This window comes from Agelaius phoeniceus, chromosome 4, assembly GCF_051311805.1.
Source record: "Agelaius phoeniceus isolate bAgePho1 chromosome 4, bAgePho1.hap1, whole genome shotgun sequence".
Taxonomy (NCBI): domain Eukaryota; kingdom Metazoa; phylum Chordata; class Aves; order Passeriformes; family Icteridae; genus Agelaius; species Agelaius phoeniceus.
The window spans coordinates 33,534,200-33,552,885 of NC_135268.1; the positions used below are offsets into that span (position 1 = coordinate 33,534,200).

Below are 18,686 nucleotides of genomic sequence, written 5' to 3' on the forward strand. Positions count from 1 at the left end.
CTTTTCTCCACCTCCCATCACATCTCACATGCCACCCCTTGCCCTGACCATGTTCTTGCTCTCTGCAGTGGCTGGTGATGTGCCACCAGAGTGCACCTGCCAAGGCCTGGAGGTTTTCTGTGATGCTGCCAAGCTACGTGCTGTCCCATCAGTCTCTTCAAACATAACCATATTGTAAGTAGAGAAGTAACCTGGTCTCTGGCTCTGTTCAGGTTTGACTGTCAATCCTACAACTTTTTCACAACTACAGCCTTATAATTATCATCAGCTGATGCTTGGGAAACACTGTGTCTCTCTGTTGACAAGTACCTTAATATTTTAAGTACAGATTTTCCTTACACAAAAGGGGAGAAAAGAAACTGAGGAACCAAAAAACTCTGTGAACTGATCATTTCATGTTTGCAACAGTGACTTGAGCTACAAACAATTTCAGGATAAAGGAAAATCTACAAAAGAAATGCTTCCTTTTAAGAAAAAGTGCTTAGAACCTGTTTCTTTTTCTATGATCATGCCAATATTCCTAGTCTGTGTTCCTGTCAATAAAGTCAATAACCTTGAACGTGGTGGTACTCCCTGCTGGAGCAAATCTATTTAGTTCTCATTTGATGTTTCTGAATATGCTGTTATTTAAAAGGATTTAATTGGTCTGACTCATCATGCAGATATGTATTTGTAAGCCAAACTCTTTTTTAAGAGACCAGAATATGGTTGATGTGCTCTTGATTTGCACATTGCTGTTTGAGAAGCAGTTTTAGGTGTGGTGAGCAGGGAGCAGCATCCCATGTCCTTACCTGAGGTGCTCCCCTGCAGATCCAGGTCATGGATCTTTCCTTTTGGTACCAGCCTGTGTTCACATGTGGCTGAAGTTCTCCTTGTTGGGTCCACATTCAAACACTGCAACCATTCATAACAAAAACTGATGTGGAATGTCAAACATCTATTTCAGCTGGCTTCTGGCTCAGGGTCAGAAAAGAGTTCAAAAATACTGACCCAGTTCTAGCTGTAGAAAAAGCAGTGAGTTCACCTGGCTTTCAGGCTAAATTCTCTTCTAATCAAACCACATCCTAAAGGAATTTTATTCTTGACAGGACACTTGAGTGTTCCCAGTGGAGATGGGACATAGGGATGTATGAACTGGGAAATACACTCTGTATGCATTTGAGGTTTGAAATAAACCTGTAGTTTATATTCAAATCTTTTTCATTCTTAGATTTAACTATTATTTTGCCGTTTTTTTCTGGGGACATGGATTTTTTTTATTATAATGTATTTTTCTTACTGTTTAAGTAGATACAAACATACAGAAAAATGGAAGTAGCATGTTCAGATGGTTTCATGTTGTTTTCTTTATTTAGCAGAGTGAGAGCTGCCCTTATTAAATAACAGAAGTGCTGTAGGAACCTGGGACAGTAGTTTTACTGTATGCATTCATTCCTACAGGTCTCTTCAGAGGAATCTCCTGAGGAAACTTTCTGCTGATGTTTTCAAGAAATACCAAGATCTTAAAAATCTGTAAGGGAGCACTATAACATAAAATACCTATTTAGTGTCTTAAGCATTCATCCTTTCCTTCCCCCATACGTACACACATGGAGTTTAACATTTAAGTACCAAAAGTCTTGTTTGTCTCACCCTTTGGTACCTCATGTGTACCCTGTTTTGCTCAAGTACCTTGATTTGACATCTGTCTTTTTGCAAGGCCATAATTTCTGCATATTCAATGGTTTATGTTTATAGACTGGTTTACACCAAAAAAATACTAAATGTTAATTTTGTCTGAAGGATGCTACATTTATAATAAATATGCCAAATTGAATTAAAGTAAGTTAATTTATTTATTCTGGCAAAAAATTTGAAAACTCAAACTTCCCATTATCATGGGAAGTTCATTCCCATGGCACATGGTTTTACTCCTAATTATGTCTGGTATTGATTTGATAATGCCCAAAAAGTCATATTATCATGGCAATATAATACTGTGTTATGTTTTCCAGGGTGTAACATACATACCGTTCAAAAATCATAGCCTAAAACAAGTTTTCTTTATATAGAAGTAGTGAAATAAAAAATAAATGCAGAAGTCTGGAGTAGAGCTTCTATGTAACCTATTCAAAGTGTTCTTTCATGGGAACTGTGCTACACTGCAGCACCATCTTGTGTTCTGAAAGTTAAGTCCCATTATGTCCCTTAAATTCCTGAAAGGTAAGTTTTCACTAAAAAAATGGAAATTGTCAAATTCAAGGTGTAACAAATATAGCAGCTTCTTTTAAATTATCAAATGTGCATTCAGCTTAGCTGATAGATTTTAATTGGTTACTTATGTTTGCTTTAACTTCACTTGTTTAGAGAATAAATTGTTTTGGGTTTGTATCCTCTTAGGTATCTTCAGAATAATAAAATCAGAGCCATATCTGAACGTGCTTTCAAAGGTTTATACAACTTGACAAAACTGTAAGTATTGCTTTTAGAATACTGAAGGAAAAAACAGCAGGCAGAATTCTGAGAATCTCTCTCTTCCTGATTCCATATTAGGATCTTGCAAAGTGGTCCAAAACTTTAATCCAATGATTGAATGGAGAAAGCAAAGACAGAATAAGAAGTATCTGTGCAAGTTTATCTTGTAGGACAGTATTTTGAAAAGACAAGCTGGCTCCATACTTCAATCCTATTCCCCAAATCCTCAGGATGGAAGAAGGAGACAGTATGGTAGTTACACTGCAGAAAGTCAAAGAGAATGAAAAAAGAGTAAAATGAAAGCAAGAGCTTGTGATGGGTGAAAATTCTTTAGCACGGTGTTTTGGTTTGCAAACACAATTCAAACTAACCAGTATAGGTGATGAAAGGAGCATTTTTTTATTTATTTTGAAGCAACTTGTTGAAAGGTGTTTCTAACTTTTAAGGGAAATGCTCAGTGAAAGATACAACAATACATAAATTGCACTGTTTGGTTCAGAACTTTTACTGCAATGTTTTCAGAAGGAAAGTTTTACAAAGCCGTACCTCTTATTGTTTCCATCACACAAGTGTGGCTGAATATCTGTTATTACAGCTGCTGTTATTATCTTCCCAGACCATTTATACTACCCCTCCCCATTCATTTTCAGCTTTTCTTTTTCCATTATTCTGGTATCTACATTTATGACTAATATCCTTAGCAAAGACTGAATGGGATCCTGGAAACTTTCATGGAACAAATCACTCCACAGAAGGAAACTGGAAAGGGTCTAAAATACGACACAGTGAAAATATTTAGCTGGCTGTGCTTTCTTATAGATAAGACAAAGTGCTGTACATAATTGCTCTTAAAATCCTCACTAGAGAGACTCCTGCCTTGATCTCAAACAGTGGCATGAAAATTACCAAAGTAAAATAAAAGATGTTTAAAAAATAGGAGTATTCTGGTATATTATCAAGGAAAAATAATCTTAAAACTCATCTTCGTGTGTTTATGACTAAATAATCATTCCATTCATTCATCTTTGGTTGGTCTTGCTTTAGATACCTGAGCAACAACAAGATAACGAATTTGGAGCCTTTTGTCTTTGCAGACCTTCACAGACTTGAATGGCTGTATGTTGTTTTTCTATTTGTATATTTATTTACTCAATAAATAATTAATTTTTATCTATAATTAAATATTTTGATTGCTTTCATTTTTGTGCATAGCATTACTTTGGACTAGCTAATAACTAAGGAACTCCTGTTAGACTGTGCAAGGTAAAAGTGGAATTGGCTTTGGTGAGAGCAGAAAATAGCTCTTGAGCCTTAATGGCTTCAATGATTGATAACTTTTAACAATGGTAAAAAATGTTTATTAATAATTGCTCGTTACAAAAGAATATATTAATTAACCTAGGTACTAGAAAACAGTAGACAAATATTTTTTGGGCAGGTCTTTTCCTGTAAATAGTGCTTAAAATGTCCAGAAAAAATTACTGTCATAACCTGAAATATTGGCTCATTACTGCTTTTCAGAGAGATTTTGAATAAGTTATTAAAAATAAGCAAATACTGTCTTACATTCTCCGGCCTGCTTGGGACTGTTGGATTGCCACAGAATACTGTTAGGTTGGGCTACTTTGTTTTTACAGAGAATCCTTTCAAAGTGTCTTGATCAAAGGATTTAAAAGCCTCAAAGGAAAACACTTTTTTCTAAGTTGAAAATGTTTTTTTTCTCTGAGTTACTTTTTTTATTAAATTTTTCTGAAAGGAAATTAATATCTTAAACCATCAAGGAATAGTGTGTTAATTTTTATAAGTAGTTTGACTGGACTTTTGAAGAAATTCACTACACAGTTTGTTAGCTTTTATTATCTCTTCAATTTAAGACTGAAGTCAATAATCAATCTGATACATATTCTGCTGTAATTTATAGGATAATTGAAAACAACAGGATAAATCGGATCTATCCATTAACATTCTATGGACTCAAATCTCTTATTCTTCTGTAAGTATGAAACAAGAGAAACAAGGTGCTATTTAAAGAACAGGATAGGAAGGGCATACACATATGAAAACATTTTTACACCGACTGTGCTTGCTCATCCCAGAGTGCTGGCAGTACCCCTGCAGTTTTCCCTTAACCCTGGCAAAATGTGCTATAGTGGGAGGATTTTGGCAGCAGTGGACACACAGTGTCTGGAGAAGTATAGAGAAAAGGGTGAGGAAAATGATAAAAGGTGTCACTGAGAGGGCAGGGTGGAGGCAGCTGCAGCTCTGGGTCCAGGTGTCCTCCAGAGCCATGGTGGGACAGGAGGAACCCCATAGTCCCTGCCCCCGGTGACACCCCAACCACCCTCCCCAGTCTATGATCTGCCACTGCCCTCTCCAGCCTAAAAGATGAGGGACCCTCTTCCCCTGCATGCCAGAGGGAAACCTCCCTCCACATCCCACTTCCTCCATCACCCATAGAAATTACATGTTCTGACTGAACAGTAGATTTGTACTGGATTTCTATATTTCATTTCAATAGCAGTGAAGTGGAGTGAACATCTTTCCTTTATCTGGACATTAGCAAGCTAGGGATAAAATATTGCTGCACAGAATGCCACAGAGAAAATATGTGAATGTTGAAGAAAATAATACTACTTTAAAAACTATTCAAGATTGGAATGATTTTTTTTCAGAAGTGCATAAGAGACACGAATTTTTTCTATGATATAACTGTGTAAATATAACCAGCTGTACTATTCCTTTTTTTTTTTTTTAGAGAGATGATGAATAATTCTCTTGCTCGTTTGCCTGACAAACCTCTGTGCCAATATATGCCAAGATTAAACTGGCTGTAAGTCTACCTTATTTCACTGGAAAAATATTATTTTGTTGTCTTTGTATGGCAGTTCCACACCACTTTTTCTGATGGGGTGCTGGATCTTGCAAAGTGCCTGCTGAGTCACTGCAGGGGCTGATGGCCTGAAGTCATCAGTTGAGTGTGCAGAAGTATTCCATGTCTGCCTCCCACTCTCTTCTGTGTAGTCAAATTCTGGTAGTAGTTTTCTTCAATTACCTTAGAATAAGTGCCTGAGTTTATTTTCAATGACTTAATGGGGTTCTTTTATATCCCAGAGACCTTGAAGGCAACCATATCCATCACGTGAAAAATGCCACTTTCATGTCCTGCAGCACTCTAACTGTACTGTAAGTAATTGGATATGCTGGCTAGCCAGAGTGAGATGTGCTTATGCTGAACAGTCAAGTGATTCATTACAGCTAATATTAAAGTTTCCTGAGTATGGTGGTTATTCATCTCTTGAGGATATTAAATTAAAATGTTTGGTTTGAAGTGAGCACCACACAGAATATCCACTGTTTATATTTTACAGCAAAGTTCAGTATTGAAATATATAACTAGACTTCACTGAAGAGACTTTGGCTGATACTAAGATTTAGAAATTTTCCTTATAACCTTTGTATTGGAGTCAAAGATCTCATAATGAGAACTAGAAAACATAAAAATACATAGCTTGTTGCTTATTTTGATTGGCTGGTGGTTTGACTGGTTCGTCGGTTTTAGAATTTTCTCCAAAGTTTCCTCAGTGATGATGTACCCATCTTCAGAAAATCCCTTTTTGGTAGATCAGTAGGCTCCATGGTAAGTGTCACTTTCATTTTTTAACACTTCTGCAGTACCCATGTTCTTGGCTTTCTAAGCTCAGTGGCAGATGAAATAAGGGTGAATGAAAAATTGCACAACCGTGTACCTGTGTCTGAGACATGATTAGGTCACAAGTCTTTCAGCCCTCAGTCCTTCCATGGATGTACATGTGTGTACGTATACATATGGATATATGTAGAAGTACATGCATGTATAGGCAAAAAAAAGTTATTTATCAAATGATAAAATGGCAAACTTCTAGATGCAATTAGCTTGTTAACTGAGTTGAGCAAATATTTGAAGATGCAGAGAACTTTTAAAGTTTATAAAATCTTATATTCAAAATTAAATAGACACCAAGAAGAAGAAACATAAGTTTGTTTTATTCTTTCAGGGTGATGAGACGAAATAAAATCAGTTCCCTAAATGAAAACAGTTTTTCTTCTCTCCAGATGTTAGATGAATTGTGAGTAGATTTCTTCTCTTATTTATAAAAACACACAGTTTTGTGATTTATATTAGAAATAACATTCATCATAAATTCTATTTCGTATAACATACTCTGGAGATGGCATCCTTCCTTAGGGTATTTTTTAAAGATATGTTGAACAGGAAAGAAATAATGAATAAAATACATCATCTGTATCAATCATATTGGGGTTTTTCTCACATTATGTTCCCTAAATATAATAATATTAATTATTCTTGTATCACTACAATCTAGGTGCATGTGTGCCTTCAGCATCTTTTAGGCCAGTTTGACAGTTTTGGTTGGACTGAGACCTTTATTCCTCTGTTTTTAGGATTTCTGCACAGTTAAAGTAAGATGAAATGTAGAAATAAAAGAAAAGTAAAGATATTCAGTTTAGTCCATGTGGAAACATTCCCATCATGAAAAAATATGTTTAATTAATTTGTAAGTTTCTACAAGCCAAATTAATGGTATTTTACTTTCTTTTTGATGGAAATAAAATAACAATAAATTATGTATTTAACAGTATATCTGAACTAATGAGACAAAGCAAGATCTGATAGATCTAGCTTCCCACCTTGTTTTAACATCATTCTTTTAAAATCCAGATTTCTGATAACCTTTAGAATAAATAATATTCTATTTGGCAAATAAAATTGTGTATATTGGAACTGCAAAACTATTCAGTAAAATTACTGCGTGTAGTAAGAACTTACTGTAACCTGTGTGTTTCTGCAGAGATTTGGCTAGCAACAAGATTGAATCACTTCCTCCATATATATTTAAGGAACTAAAGGAGCTTTCACAACTGTAAGAATTCTTGTTTATTGTTATACATAACTGTATATTCATCATTTGATATGATGCTTTCAGTCATATGTGTCAGAAAAGAGAAGAGCACATTTATTTGTATGCATCATTTAAGCTCTGCCTAAAAAACACACCAAAAGCAGTTTTATATAGCATTTTGTCCAGAATAATTTTGTCAAAGATGTGCATTTTCATGTCCCAAAAGACAGCATGTCCAAATTCTACCTTTTTCTAGATCTTGTTAGTCCACACAAGATGAGCTATGCTAGCTACATCATGAGAAATTAATAATTTTGTGAAAACACTTAACATGATATCAGGATTTAACTTCAAAAGTAGATTGACTTTATTTTTAGAACAAGTTGTAAGGAATGTGGCCAAAGTTATTTTTGTTGCATTTACAGGAACCTTTCTTACAACCCCATCAAGAAAATACAAATAGACCAGTTTGATTTTCTAATTAAACTCAAATCCCTGTAAGTATCAAGTTTTTATATTTTAGCTATATTTTCTTTGTGATTTTGCACATCTTCCTCAGTAGGACATGATCTAGAATATGTTTTGTAAGAAATTGCCCCTGCAGAGTTTAGGGGGAGTTTTGCAGGTGCACTAATACAGTAGCTCTAACTTGAATTCTGCCAGCAGAGCTCCTCCTAAAAATGTGAGATAGTGCAGCAACAATCTTGCAAATCTGAAATTATCCTGCAATAGATTTAAGTACCTCTTCACTGGTCACTTCAGCTCTGAAGTATTGGTTCTTGTCAGACATCACTTCAAAATCATAGAATAGTTTGTTTTGGAAGTGACCATTAAATGTCATCTAGCTCAACTCCCCTGCAATGAGCAGGGACATCTTCAATTAGGCCAGGTTGCTCAGAGCTCTGTCCAGCCTGACCAGGAATGTTCCCAGGCATGGAGTATCTACCACCTTTCTAGACCACCTACTCCAGGTTTCACCACCTATTCATAAAGAATTTTTTCATAATATCTAGTCTAAATCTACCTTTTTTCATTTAAAACCGCTACCCCTTGTCCTATTGCAACAGGCCCTACTAGCAATGGTTGTGGAGATCAAAAACCAGATGTTTTCTTGGACAGCAGTGCAGTAGGAGTTTATGGTTTGACCTGATGTGATTATGTGTGAGCTGTAGCCAGCAGTACACATACCTTTGTTGATCAAACCAGCTTCCTCACAGTGACTGCAATCCCCTGGCCAAATTCAACTAAATTTGGTACAAGGCTAATGAACTGAAAATACTAAATCTATATAAGTGTTATGAAAATAAGCACCTGAGCACAGAAAATAATAACCAATTACCTCCTTAACAGTCAAGCTACAGCATGATTTTATCATTTTATCTATTATTTAACACCAAAGAAATCGTACAACTCAGTGGTGATGGCCTTGGTCCACCTGTTTTAGTTAAAATAACTGTTAAATCTTGAGATAGAAACAGGCAACTGTATTTTGGCTGCTTGTAGAACACCAGTTCCCTCTTCATCTGTTTGAAATAGTAGAAATAGTTGGGGAAAGCACTCTCTAGGATTCATTGCAGCACTCAAATAAAAGTAGCACAATTCCATGTTGGGGCTTTCTCACATCTGCCAGCAAAACTGCCCACCAATCCACATCAACTAACCAGTTCTCCATTTTGCCTAAATGAATTCAGAACTCACAGGAATATTACATTCAAATCTTTAACAATAAATCCAAATAAGGCTCCCCACAAGGAGAACCAAAGACCCCTGAACAGGTGCACATCTAAGCAGAGAATAGGAGGGACTGGAAGGATACAGAACCTGAAGTTCTAAAAGAACATCTTACAGAGTTAAATTTTATTGATCTAGCACTGCAGGGGAGAAAATATTACTGCTTTCATATATATAGGTGTAAAATTTAAAATAAGGAATCCCACCTATGTGTCACAAAAAAGCCAGCATTTTTCCTTACATGCTGTGTTCTGTGTCCCAGCTTCCTGCTGGTTTTGACATAAAGAAGAGACTGAGTTCTTGGGTTGGTTTGTTTGTCCAATAAAGCACTCCCTGGGATAAAAGAGGGAAGAGATGTGTAAAAATATTACTACTAGACCAAGTTATCATTTCCCCAGATATGATGAAAGAACATCAGTAGCATAATATTTTGAAAGGGCAACATATTAATAAGACATTCATCAATTCTCATGACTGAGTGCAGCACTAAGAATTTTCTTCATGAATCGGGAAGAACAGTGAGTTTATTAAAATTATTTGCAATTCCTTTTTGTTCCACTCCAGATTTTACAAAGACTTTTTGGTCAGGTTTTGAAGGGTTGACAGATTAGATGCAATAAAGTTATTCTCTATTTTCCTATAATCATAAAATCTCAACTAAATGCTCATAAAATCTGGGGGTTTGCCACCAAGTTTCTATGGCTTTTTACTGAGACTGTATTTTTACAGCAGCTTGGAGGGCATTGAAATTGAAAACATCCAGAGGAGAATGTTCAGTCCCTTGAGAAACCTTTCCCACATGTAAGTAGATTATTTTAGAAAGTTTGCTTTCCTTGGCCTGAATTTTACAATTACGGAATACTGGCTAATTGAAAACAAAGGTGTATGAAAAGCAGTACATGAGCAGTTGTCAAATTTTGATCGTTTTTGATTCACTTTCCTTCTTTCAAAATATGTTTTCTGAGCAGTTACTAGATAGTTTTGATATTCTGACAACCAATCTAGCATGATCTCTCATCTGTTTCTCACAACCAGATATTTTAAGAAATTCCAGTACTGTGGGTATGCTCCTCATGTGCGCAGCTGCAAACCCAACACTGATGGGATTTCCTCCCTCGAGAACCTTTTAGCCAGCATCATACAGAGAGTGTTTGTCTGGGTTGTATCTGCCATTACCTGCTTTGGGAACATTTTTGTTATCTGCATGAGGCCTTACATCAGATCAGAGAACAAGCTGCATGCCATCTCCATCATGTCTCTCTGCTGTGAGTACTCCATATCTACAGTATCGTTTTAGTCTGCTTGTAGCATGTATGATATTTGTTATTATAGCATACTGATGTATTTCCAGCATTGGATTAACTCTGCTTTCGTGACCCTGCAAATGAAAACACAAAATGCTGTGGTTTATATACCAAGAGGTCTCATTAAATGCTGCCTTTGGCAGCTGGGACATTCCAAAGGTTTCATGTTTGATTTTCATGCTGTGGGAATTCTGTCAAATACCCACTTTTTTCAGCAAGAAGAAATAAAATTCCAGTATTTCAAATGCCCAAAAACCTATATTTTACTATGCATTTCTCAGTAAGTAGTGATTTCTCCATGTAATTATTGTGTTCAAATATTCTATTCTTTGCACAAACAAAAGTTGTTTATGCAAATATAGAAAATTAATTTGTCCTAGCTCCCCAATATTAGGAATTGGGGTGATTTTTTTTTATTTCAGTCCTGAAAGCACGACAAGTTTATGGATGAACTTCTTGGCAATACAATCACTACAATCCTGAGTCTCTCAATACAGGAGAGTCTATAAGGATTGAACAAATGCAATTAGATGCATTTTGAGAGGTAGTTGTCAACATTTTCTAGAATTATCGCAACATTTCTAAATACAGCCTGTCAATGATTTTGAAACTTTGTTTTTCCCATAAGACAATCTGAATACTATGCAAAATTTTTAGCAAAATACCCATGAAGCCTTCAGTTCTGTGTTGACAGGTCATCTCCCCTTACTAGTCTTAGAAGACTATGCACATGAACTTTGAACTAGCAAAAGGTGGAAAAAATAAACTTTGAATTCAGCAGAGACGGCCTACTCATAGAAAATTATCTTAAGCCAAATGTTAATATAGAAATAAATAAAGAAATAAGACCTAATTAAAAAGGGTTGCAAGAATATTTCTATAAATAAAGCTGTATATTTTTCTATCTGCAAAACAATTTTACCAGAGCTTTAAAAAATGGAAACAAGTATGAAACATGAACTGTCAGACCAAATGAAAAGGAAAACAAAAAAAGGAAAAAGTAATATAATTACTTAATTACTAAGTAATTACTATAATTAAGTAATTATAATTAATTAATTGTAATTCATAGTACGTAATTGTAATTCATAGTACTATTCCAGATGTAATATTGATTTGATATCTATGTAATATTGATTTTATATTTAATATCTATTTTATATCTTTATCTATGTAGTAGCTTACTTGAAGTAGATACTTATAGATTTATTTATGTGTGTATGTGTGTGTCTGTTTTCCAAGATACATGTACAGAGAGAATGGGAAATTCAGATGTGTAAATAATGATGTTAAGCACTGTGCCCACAGGTGCTGACTGTCTGATGGGGATATATTTATTTGTGATTGGAGCTTTTGATCTTAAATATCGTGGAGAATACAACAAGCACGCTCAGTTGTGGATGGACAGTATCCACTGTCAATTGGTTGGATCGCTGGCTATTCTGTCTACAGAGGTGTCAGTCTTACTGTTGACTTATCTGACTTTGGAAAAATACATCTGCATAGTTTATCCTTTTAGGTGTTTGAAGCCCAGAAAATGCAGGACAATTTCCATTTTGGTTCTTATCTGGATAATCGGGTTTGCTGTTGCTTTTATCCCACTGAGCAATAAGGAATTTTTCAGGAACTACTATGGCACCAATGGCGTCTGTTTTCCTCTTCACTCAGAACAATCAGAAAGTACAGGAAGTCAGATTTATTCTGTTGTGATTTTCTTAGGTAAGTTGCTTTTCTTCTTTATGTATTACTAGAGCTGCAAAGGAACCAAGTTTTCAAACAATTAAGATAGCTGTGATGTTCACACCTCCTCGGATTTAGATGCTTCAGCAAGCATTTAAAGACTATTTCCAATATAAATACTTCACTGTGTTAGATGTGTGCCTACTTATCTTAAAATGCATGAAGGCATGAGAAAGTAGAAAGAAATTATTGATCATTATGTTCTTGAATTAATAGACTACATTAGGGAAGTAAAGCAATGGTAAGGCTAGAGAAGAACTGTTTAGTTTTAATCAGATGGCAATCTTTTGCCAATTATCAGTGAATAAAATTAATACCTGAGTAGAGACAAAAATTCAGTCTTCAGGATGAGGACAGACTCAGATTTTCTGGCCACTTAATTCCATGGGACTAGCAGTTTAGATGAAATATTCTTCTTTATTATCCAGAATGCAAATAGGTGATGTAGAATTGCAATTATTCTTTTAAGGTATAATTAATTTTAACTTTTAAACAGGTGTAAACTTGGCAGCTTTTATCATCATTGTGTTTTCCTATGGGAGTATGTTCTACAGTGTTCACCAGACAGCTATTATGGCTACTGAAATTCGGAATCATATTAAAAAAGAGATGATCCTTGCTAAACGTTTTTTCTTCATTGTATTTACTGATGCACTATGTTGGATACCTATTTTTATTTTGAAACTCCTTTCTTTACTTCGAGTAGAAATACCAGGTATGTCCTTTCTTTTATGAGGCTGTTTCAACAGTGCCTGCATGAAATGTTCCTTCTACTTCAGAAGAAAAATAATTTAATGAAATGAACTATGTTGCTGAAATCAACTTAATGTTCTATATCTATATATATGTACACACAATATCATGAACTATATAGTTTTGCTATTTGATTAAACTCTATTACTATAATAATGAAAGATTAGTCACCTTTGAGTTGCAGAAAAACCTCCAAAATTCAAATCATTAAAGTGTGTCTGCATATAATATCTATAAAGTGTATAAAATATATTTTAAAACCAAGGCTGAGTTGCATTGGCTTTTCTCATCTTAGGACTTTTGCTGGTTCTGTTGCCTAAATGTCTCAGGACAATATAGTATTTTCTATCTTGATTTAATAACCTAACTTATTCTGAAATGACTTTACTTTACAAGCTGGTATTTATAGTTCAAATCATTAAGTCACATAAAGATCTGTTTATCTTCTTCATGCTGTGAATATACTCCCATGTCAAAATAGTGTAACTTAAAAGACTAAAATTGCACCTTAATTTTTTCCTTCTCTTTGCAATACCAGTAGATGCCAGAAAAAAGCCTCTTCGTGTGGGGCTTGTTAACCCTGTTAGAAAGGACATGTGAGCATGAACAGAACAATCAGCAACAGCGGATTCAGACTCAGTATACAGATGTATGTCACAATATTACATTGGCAAGAAAATGCTTCAGCTCAGATGATTTTGCTTTATGTGCTGACCAGGAGGGTTGGGAGTTGAAATTTTCAAAGTTTGGACTTGCATCTCAACTGTCTGGAAGTAACGCTGATTATGTTAAATATTTAGTTATTTCAAATATTTTTAAATTGTTCCTCAAGAAGCTATCAAACCACCTATGATATTTGAAAGAAAATATCTTGAAAAGTAGAAGCAGGTGTATTATAAGTCAAGAAACCTTGAAGAAATCTTGCTGAATCACAGGGTGATCTTGGGTTCAGCAAATTAATGTCCTGCGATAGATGAACCAGATTAAAGAGTAATTACTCAATTCGTGAAACTAAAGACATGACAGCTAGCTGTCCAAATTGACACAAATTGTAAACCTCCTTTGACAGCATTTGCTTTGTGTTGGTGATACATTGTGATAGTTTTAGAACAAAGCACCTGCTTGTTTCCAAAACTGTAGCCTATGTGATGGGTGCCAACAGGGATGTCTTGATATTGCAACAAAGTTGTAAAAGTGGAGAGGAGTGTGGAGGGGTGTCCTGTAAGGAGAAAGTCAATTAAGGTTTTTATGCCTCCTGGAACAGTTCTGTAACAATTTTATAAGTCAAACAACACAAGGGAAGGCACCAACTGGCATCTTTCAGCACTTTAATCCTGTCCCTTCTCCACCTGCCCCACAGGTAACTTATCTCCCAAACAGTAAAGGATGAGAAAGGGATGTTTTAAAGATGCACAGACTGACATAGGCAGACAGTAAACACAGAAACTCTTACCATCAGAAAAAGGCAATCAGGAGGATGTATACAATGCTCTTTTTCAAGGGGAGGAATAGAGAAGTCCTGGTGCAGAAGAGAAAACTAGGCTCTGAAGGGATACAGGGAATGGAAGATAGTTTTGCAGGACAGAACATCAGGGGCACGATTAGCGCTGCATGTCATCAGTCCTGGGAAGAGGATGGGGAACAGAGATCACAAGAAGAGATAAGGAGGAAAGCAGAGACAGAAGCTTTTGGGGCAAGAAAAAGGTGCTTAGCCAGAACAAGACTTCTGTCAGGGCAAATAGGGAGCTGTGGCATAGAAAAGAGGGATAAATGGAACTACTGGGAGAATAATAAATGTCAGCTTTTGCAGGGAGTACTGAAAACAGAGGGAGATAAGAAGCAGTGCAAGTGTAACAGAAAGAAGAAAAAGAAATGCACCTGTTGTGCCAGGAGCTGAGCCTAACATATAAATATATATAAATATATTTATATAAATATAACTAAATATACACTGGGGTGCATATTACAGCTGCCTCTCTTTTTCCCTCCCTAAGGTACCATAACTTCTTGGGTGGTGATTTTTATATTGCCAATAAATAGTGCTTTGAATCCTCTTCTCTACACTTTGACTACACGGCCTTTCAAAGAGATGATTCACCAGGTTTGGTACAACTACAGACAGAGAAGATCCAAAAGAGGTAAAGGCAGCCAGAAACCGTACGGTCCATCATTCATTTGGGTAGAGATGTGGCCAATGCATGAAATCACGCCAAAGGTTATGACGCCTGTGCTTTGTAACGACTCTTCTGATGCTTCAGTGACTACACAGTCAACAAGAATGAATTCCTACACGTAATGATGGCTTGAGTCCTCACGGTGACATCAGCACTGTTAGCGTCACATCCGTGGGCTTGCTGCTTTACAGCCACAGGAAAATGAGGGAGGTGTGACACCAGGGCTCACCTGAACCACTGCGGGAAGAAGAGGGAGCCATGTGTCTGTTTGCAGGTAGAACTGGCATTTTACCATCTCACAGCAGCACCTGACATTTTGACAATTCATCCTAGATCAGAATGAGAAATCAGATGTTTGGGGATTTTTTCTTCCAGAAGCCAAGAGTGTGGAAAAAACATGAATTGTCATTTGAAACATCTCACCCTGAAAGCAGATTGTTTGAAAATCATCTATTTATGGGGAAGTGTGTGTGTGTGTGTGTGTCTGTGTTTTCTTTTTTCTTTTTTTCTTCTTGTAAGTTCCCATTTCAACAGGTGATTTTTTTAAGAGTTAAAGGTTTCCTCATTAAGAAATGTATTTTCTTCTCAAAGTTTCTGACTGGCTCTATTTAGGCTGCATCATCTCTTAAAAGCTTTAAGGAGCAATAGCTGTAAGAAAAACATTCAAATTTCATAATTAGGTCAGTTAACTATATTTGTCAAAGCCAAATAAGTGAAAATTATATTTGTTTTATAAATTTACAGACTATTTCACTCATGTAAAGGCAATAGTGAAGTGGTAATGATAGTTCTAATGCAGTTGCCAGGTTGGACAAGGCCTTGGTCAGCCTGGTCTACTGGAAGGTGTCCCTGCCCATGGCAGGGAGAGGCTGGGACTAGATGATCTTTAAGATTCTAATTCAGGCAGAACTAGAACTGTGGTGAAGAAAAAAATAAAAATAAGGGGTTTGGTTTGTTTGGTTGTTGGTTTTTTTTTTCCCAAGTGAGTGTCCCCCAGCTTTAACTGGTGGCAGTTTCTCCCTTCTTACTCTGGAAAGACTGGACTGAGTATCCCAGCACCTTGCTGCTGCTCTTTCCCTCACTTTTCTTAACAGGCTACCAAAAGTAGCTCACCACAGCTTGCAGACCTCAACAAATACCAGTCTTTAGATATCTCTCTATGTACAAGGGAGATGGTCAAATAGAAAATTATCAGTCTTAATAGGTGTCATGACATCTACACTTTAATCACTTTGTACATGACTGGATGCATTATAGTTAAAGTAATTTAAAGACCACAGCCATTCAGCGCTTTTTGAAGCATTATTTTACTTCCCAGAATTACAAGGGTAAAATAAAAAATTTCCCATCTGAATCAATCCCCTAGAGGCAGTTCCTTCACACATTCTTAATGAAGAGAATGTTTTCTATTATGAATTATTACAACTTCCCTTCTTCTTTCAGTACCGTATTCAGTCTGATGGCCTAGAAGCCCAAAAAGGTAAAAACAGCTTCTTTTTTGTATTGATTTGAAACTATTTAAAATTAAGTTAAAAGATACTTCCAATGTTTGCACTTAACTTCTTAGCAGTATAAGAAGTAAAATTTTGAAAAAGTGTGGCTCACACTTCAACTGTTTACAGAACTTTGGATTATCTTTTGATTTGAAACTGAAGATTGTTAAGCACCTTGTTCCCACTACTGTATGTTCTACTGAAATAAAATATTATCTGCTAAACAAAACTTCTTTTCCAAGCTGTTCAGCAACATTTCGGCTTGTTGGAGTTAAAAACACCTGAGCAAAATCCTGCCACATGGATTGTCTTTAACTAGGACAATTAGAACTCAATTCAATAGAAGTTCCTTACTCATGGGCCAAGCCCCTCTCAAGGGCTGCAACCGCCTTTGGTGAAATGTGCAAGGATCCCTGACCTTGCCACTATCCGTTTTCCACTACACATGATTATGGTTATATTCACTGTCACCTTTGTTTCTATCAGTATCACAATAACAGTCAATACTTGATAGTTTTTGTGACTTCTTTATTGTTCGGATAAGCAAGCTACAATGGGTCTTTCTCAAAGTCCTATAAGTAAAAATAAGGCCTGCTAATAAGTGATGGCAGAGTCACATTCTCCTGCAGCCTGCCCTTGCACCTCAGCATTACTTTTTTCCACAGTGCCTGGTTAAGGTACAGGAGTGTGAGGACAGCTATTTATTACAGATCAGCCATCCGTCAGACCAAAAGGTTCTATTAACAGTAAGCTCTAGACTATCAAACTAGTCACTGCTTAAGGCAAAGATAAAAAACCAAATACTGAAAAAGCTCTGAGGTGCTTCCCCAGGGATGGGAGAATACATGTCACAGATTCTATTCTAACTAATAGAAGCTTTTATTTACAGTTCATAATAATCCATCCTATCAGTAAACAATGCTGCTAAATGTCTACCCTACAGAGATATAGGGTTCATCATAAGGCACTTTATTACAACAAAAGGTTGGGTAAAATTGTTTGCAGTAATAAAACATCTTGCAAAAAATAATCAGCAGCTTTATAGACATACATTGCAATACTGCTAAAAATAGTAAGGTTTGGGGTATAGGGTTTTTCTACAGCTTATAAATAAGCCACAACTTGTCTCATTATCCCATACTTCACATGAAAAAAAAGAGGGTGTAACAAAAAACTGAAGTTAGTTGAAGTTTCTCTGGGGTTGGCAGGGTTTCTGCTGGTGACAGCTCTTAAAAAGGAGGGCTGACAATTTTTTATCATAGGACGCCACTTCCCTACTAGTAAGGAGTTCTGAACGTAGCACACATACTAACTTTGTATCTACCACATTAGCACGAAAGAGAGAGAAAAAAAAAAAGAGAGTATGTGATAGCTTGAGCTTCAACGAAGAATCTAAAAGTCAAAATTGATTCCCTAAACAAAGTTTTTTTATTCGGTAGGCTAACATAAAACATCCATACGAGAGCCCCCAAGTATTTGTGTAAGAACTCGGGGAAAACAAAGCTCCACGTGAGGTCCCTGAAGGCGGCGGTCGAAGAGAGCCCCGCCGCAGCGCGGGCCGGGCGGGCGGCTCGGCGGGCAGGGCCGGCCTCAGCCGCTGGGCTTCAGCGACTCGTAGCCCTCCCTCAGCAGGTCCCGCCACGTCCTGAGGAACCGGGCGTTCTCCGAGCACTTGGTGGCCAGCTCCTCCACCTGGGCCGACACGGCCGACGTCGCCTCCAGGATCTTCGCCAGCGAGAAGGCGGCCTGGAGGGACGGCAGAGAGGTTGGGGGTCACCGGCGCCCGGCAGCGTCCCCGAGGGGGCCCCGGAGCCCGCCCGCGGGCAGCGCGCCGCACTCACGTCGCCGATCTGCATCTCCACCTCCTCCAGCAGCTCCCGCGTGTCGCCGCCGGGCAGCTCCGGCGACCCCGACCCCTCGCTCCCGCTGCGGACCCTCCGGGGGTGGGCGCCGGGCGATCCCTCGGGCACCGCGGCGGGCGGCAGCGGCCCCGCCTCAGCCATGTCCCGCTCGGCTCTCCCGCGCCGGGAGCTCCTCCCCCCCGAGCACCGCCCACGGCCCGCCCAGGGCCGCTCCGCCGAGCACCGCCCACGGCCCGCCCAGGGCCGCTCCGCCGAGCGCCGCCCGGGCCGCGGA

The 18,686-nt window shown here is 37.5% G+C and overlaps 2 protein-coding genes across 3 annotated transcripts in view; one reads left to right on the forward strand and one right to left on the reverse strand.

Moving 5' to 3' along the window:
* The window catches only part of RXFP1 (relaxin family peptide receptor 1), a 46,632-nt gene extending 29,853 nt beyond the window's left edge, over positions 1-16,779 (forward strand). The window contains exons 4-18 of one of the 2 annotated variants that reach the window (XM_054632993.2): positions 69-174; positions 1,441-1,512; positions 2,380-2,451; positions 3,499-3,570; positions 4,376-4,447; positions 5,210-5,284; positions 5,566-5,637; positions 6,489-6,560; positions 7,305-7,376; positions 7,781-7,852; positions 9,816-9,887; positions 10,122-10,351; positions 11,699-12,109; positions 12,627-12,845; positions 14,878-16,779. In XM_054632993.2, coding sequence (XP_054488968.2) covers positions 69-174; positions 1,441-1,512; positions 2,380-2,451; positions 3,499-3,570; positions 4,376-4,447; positions 5,210-5,284; positions 5,566-5,637; positions 6,489-6,560; positions 7,305-7,376; positions 7,781-7,852; positions 9,816-9,887; positions 10,122-10,351; positions 11,699-12,109; positions 12,627-12,845; positions 14,878-15,179 — 1,991 coding nt within the window. In that variant the 3' untranslated portion in view covers positions 15,180-16,779. The remainder of the gene's footprint in view (positions 1-68; positions 175-1,440; positions 1,513-2,379; positions 2,452-3,498; positions 3,571-4,375; positions 4,448-5,209; positions 5,285-5,565; positions 5,638-6,488; positions 6,561-7,304; positions 7,377-7,780; positions 7,853-9,815; positions 9,888-10,121; positions 10,352-11,698; positions 12,110-12,626; positions 12,846-14,877) is intronic. The other variant, XM_077177244.1, reaches the window with a different exon arrangement.
* Positions 16,780-17,061: 282 nt separating this feature from the next.
* On the reverse strand, positions 17,062-18,627 carry C4H4orf46 (chromosome 4 C4orf46 homolog). The gene is made up of 2 exons (XM_054633731.2): positions 18,392-18,627; positions 17,062-18,296 (listed from the first exon to the last, which is right to left on the reverse strand). The coding sequence occupies exons 1-2, from the start codon at positions 18,551-18,553 to the stop codon at positions 18,141-18,143; spliced, it is 318 nt and encodes a 105-aa protein (XP_054489706.2). The 5' UTR covers positions 18,554-18,627; the 3' UTR covers positions 17,062-18,140.
* Between the last annotated feature and the right edge of the window lie 59 nt (positions 18,628-18,686).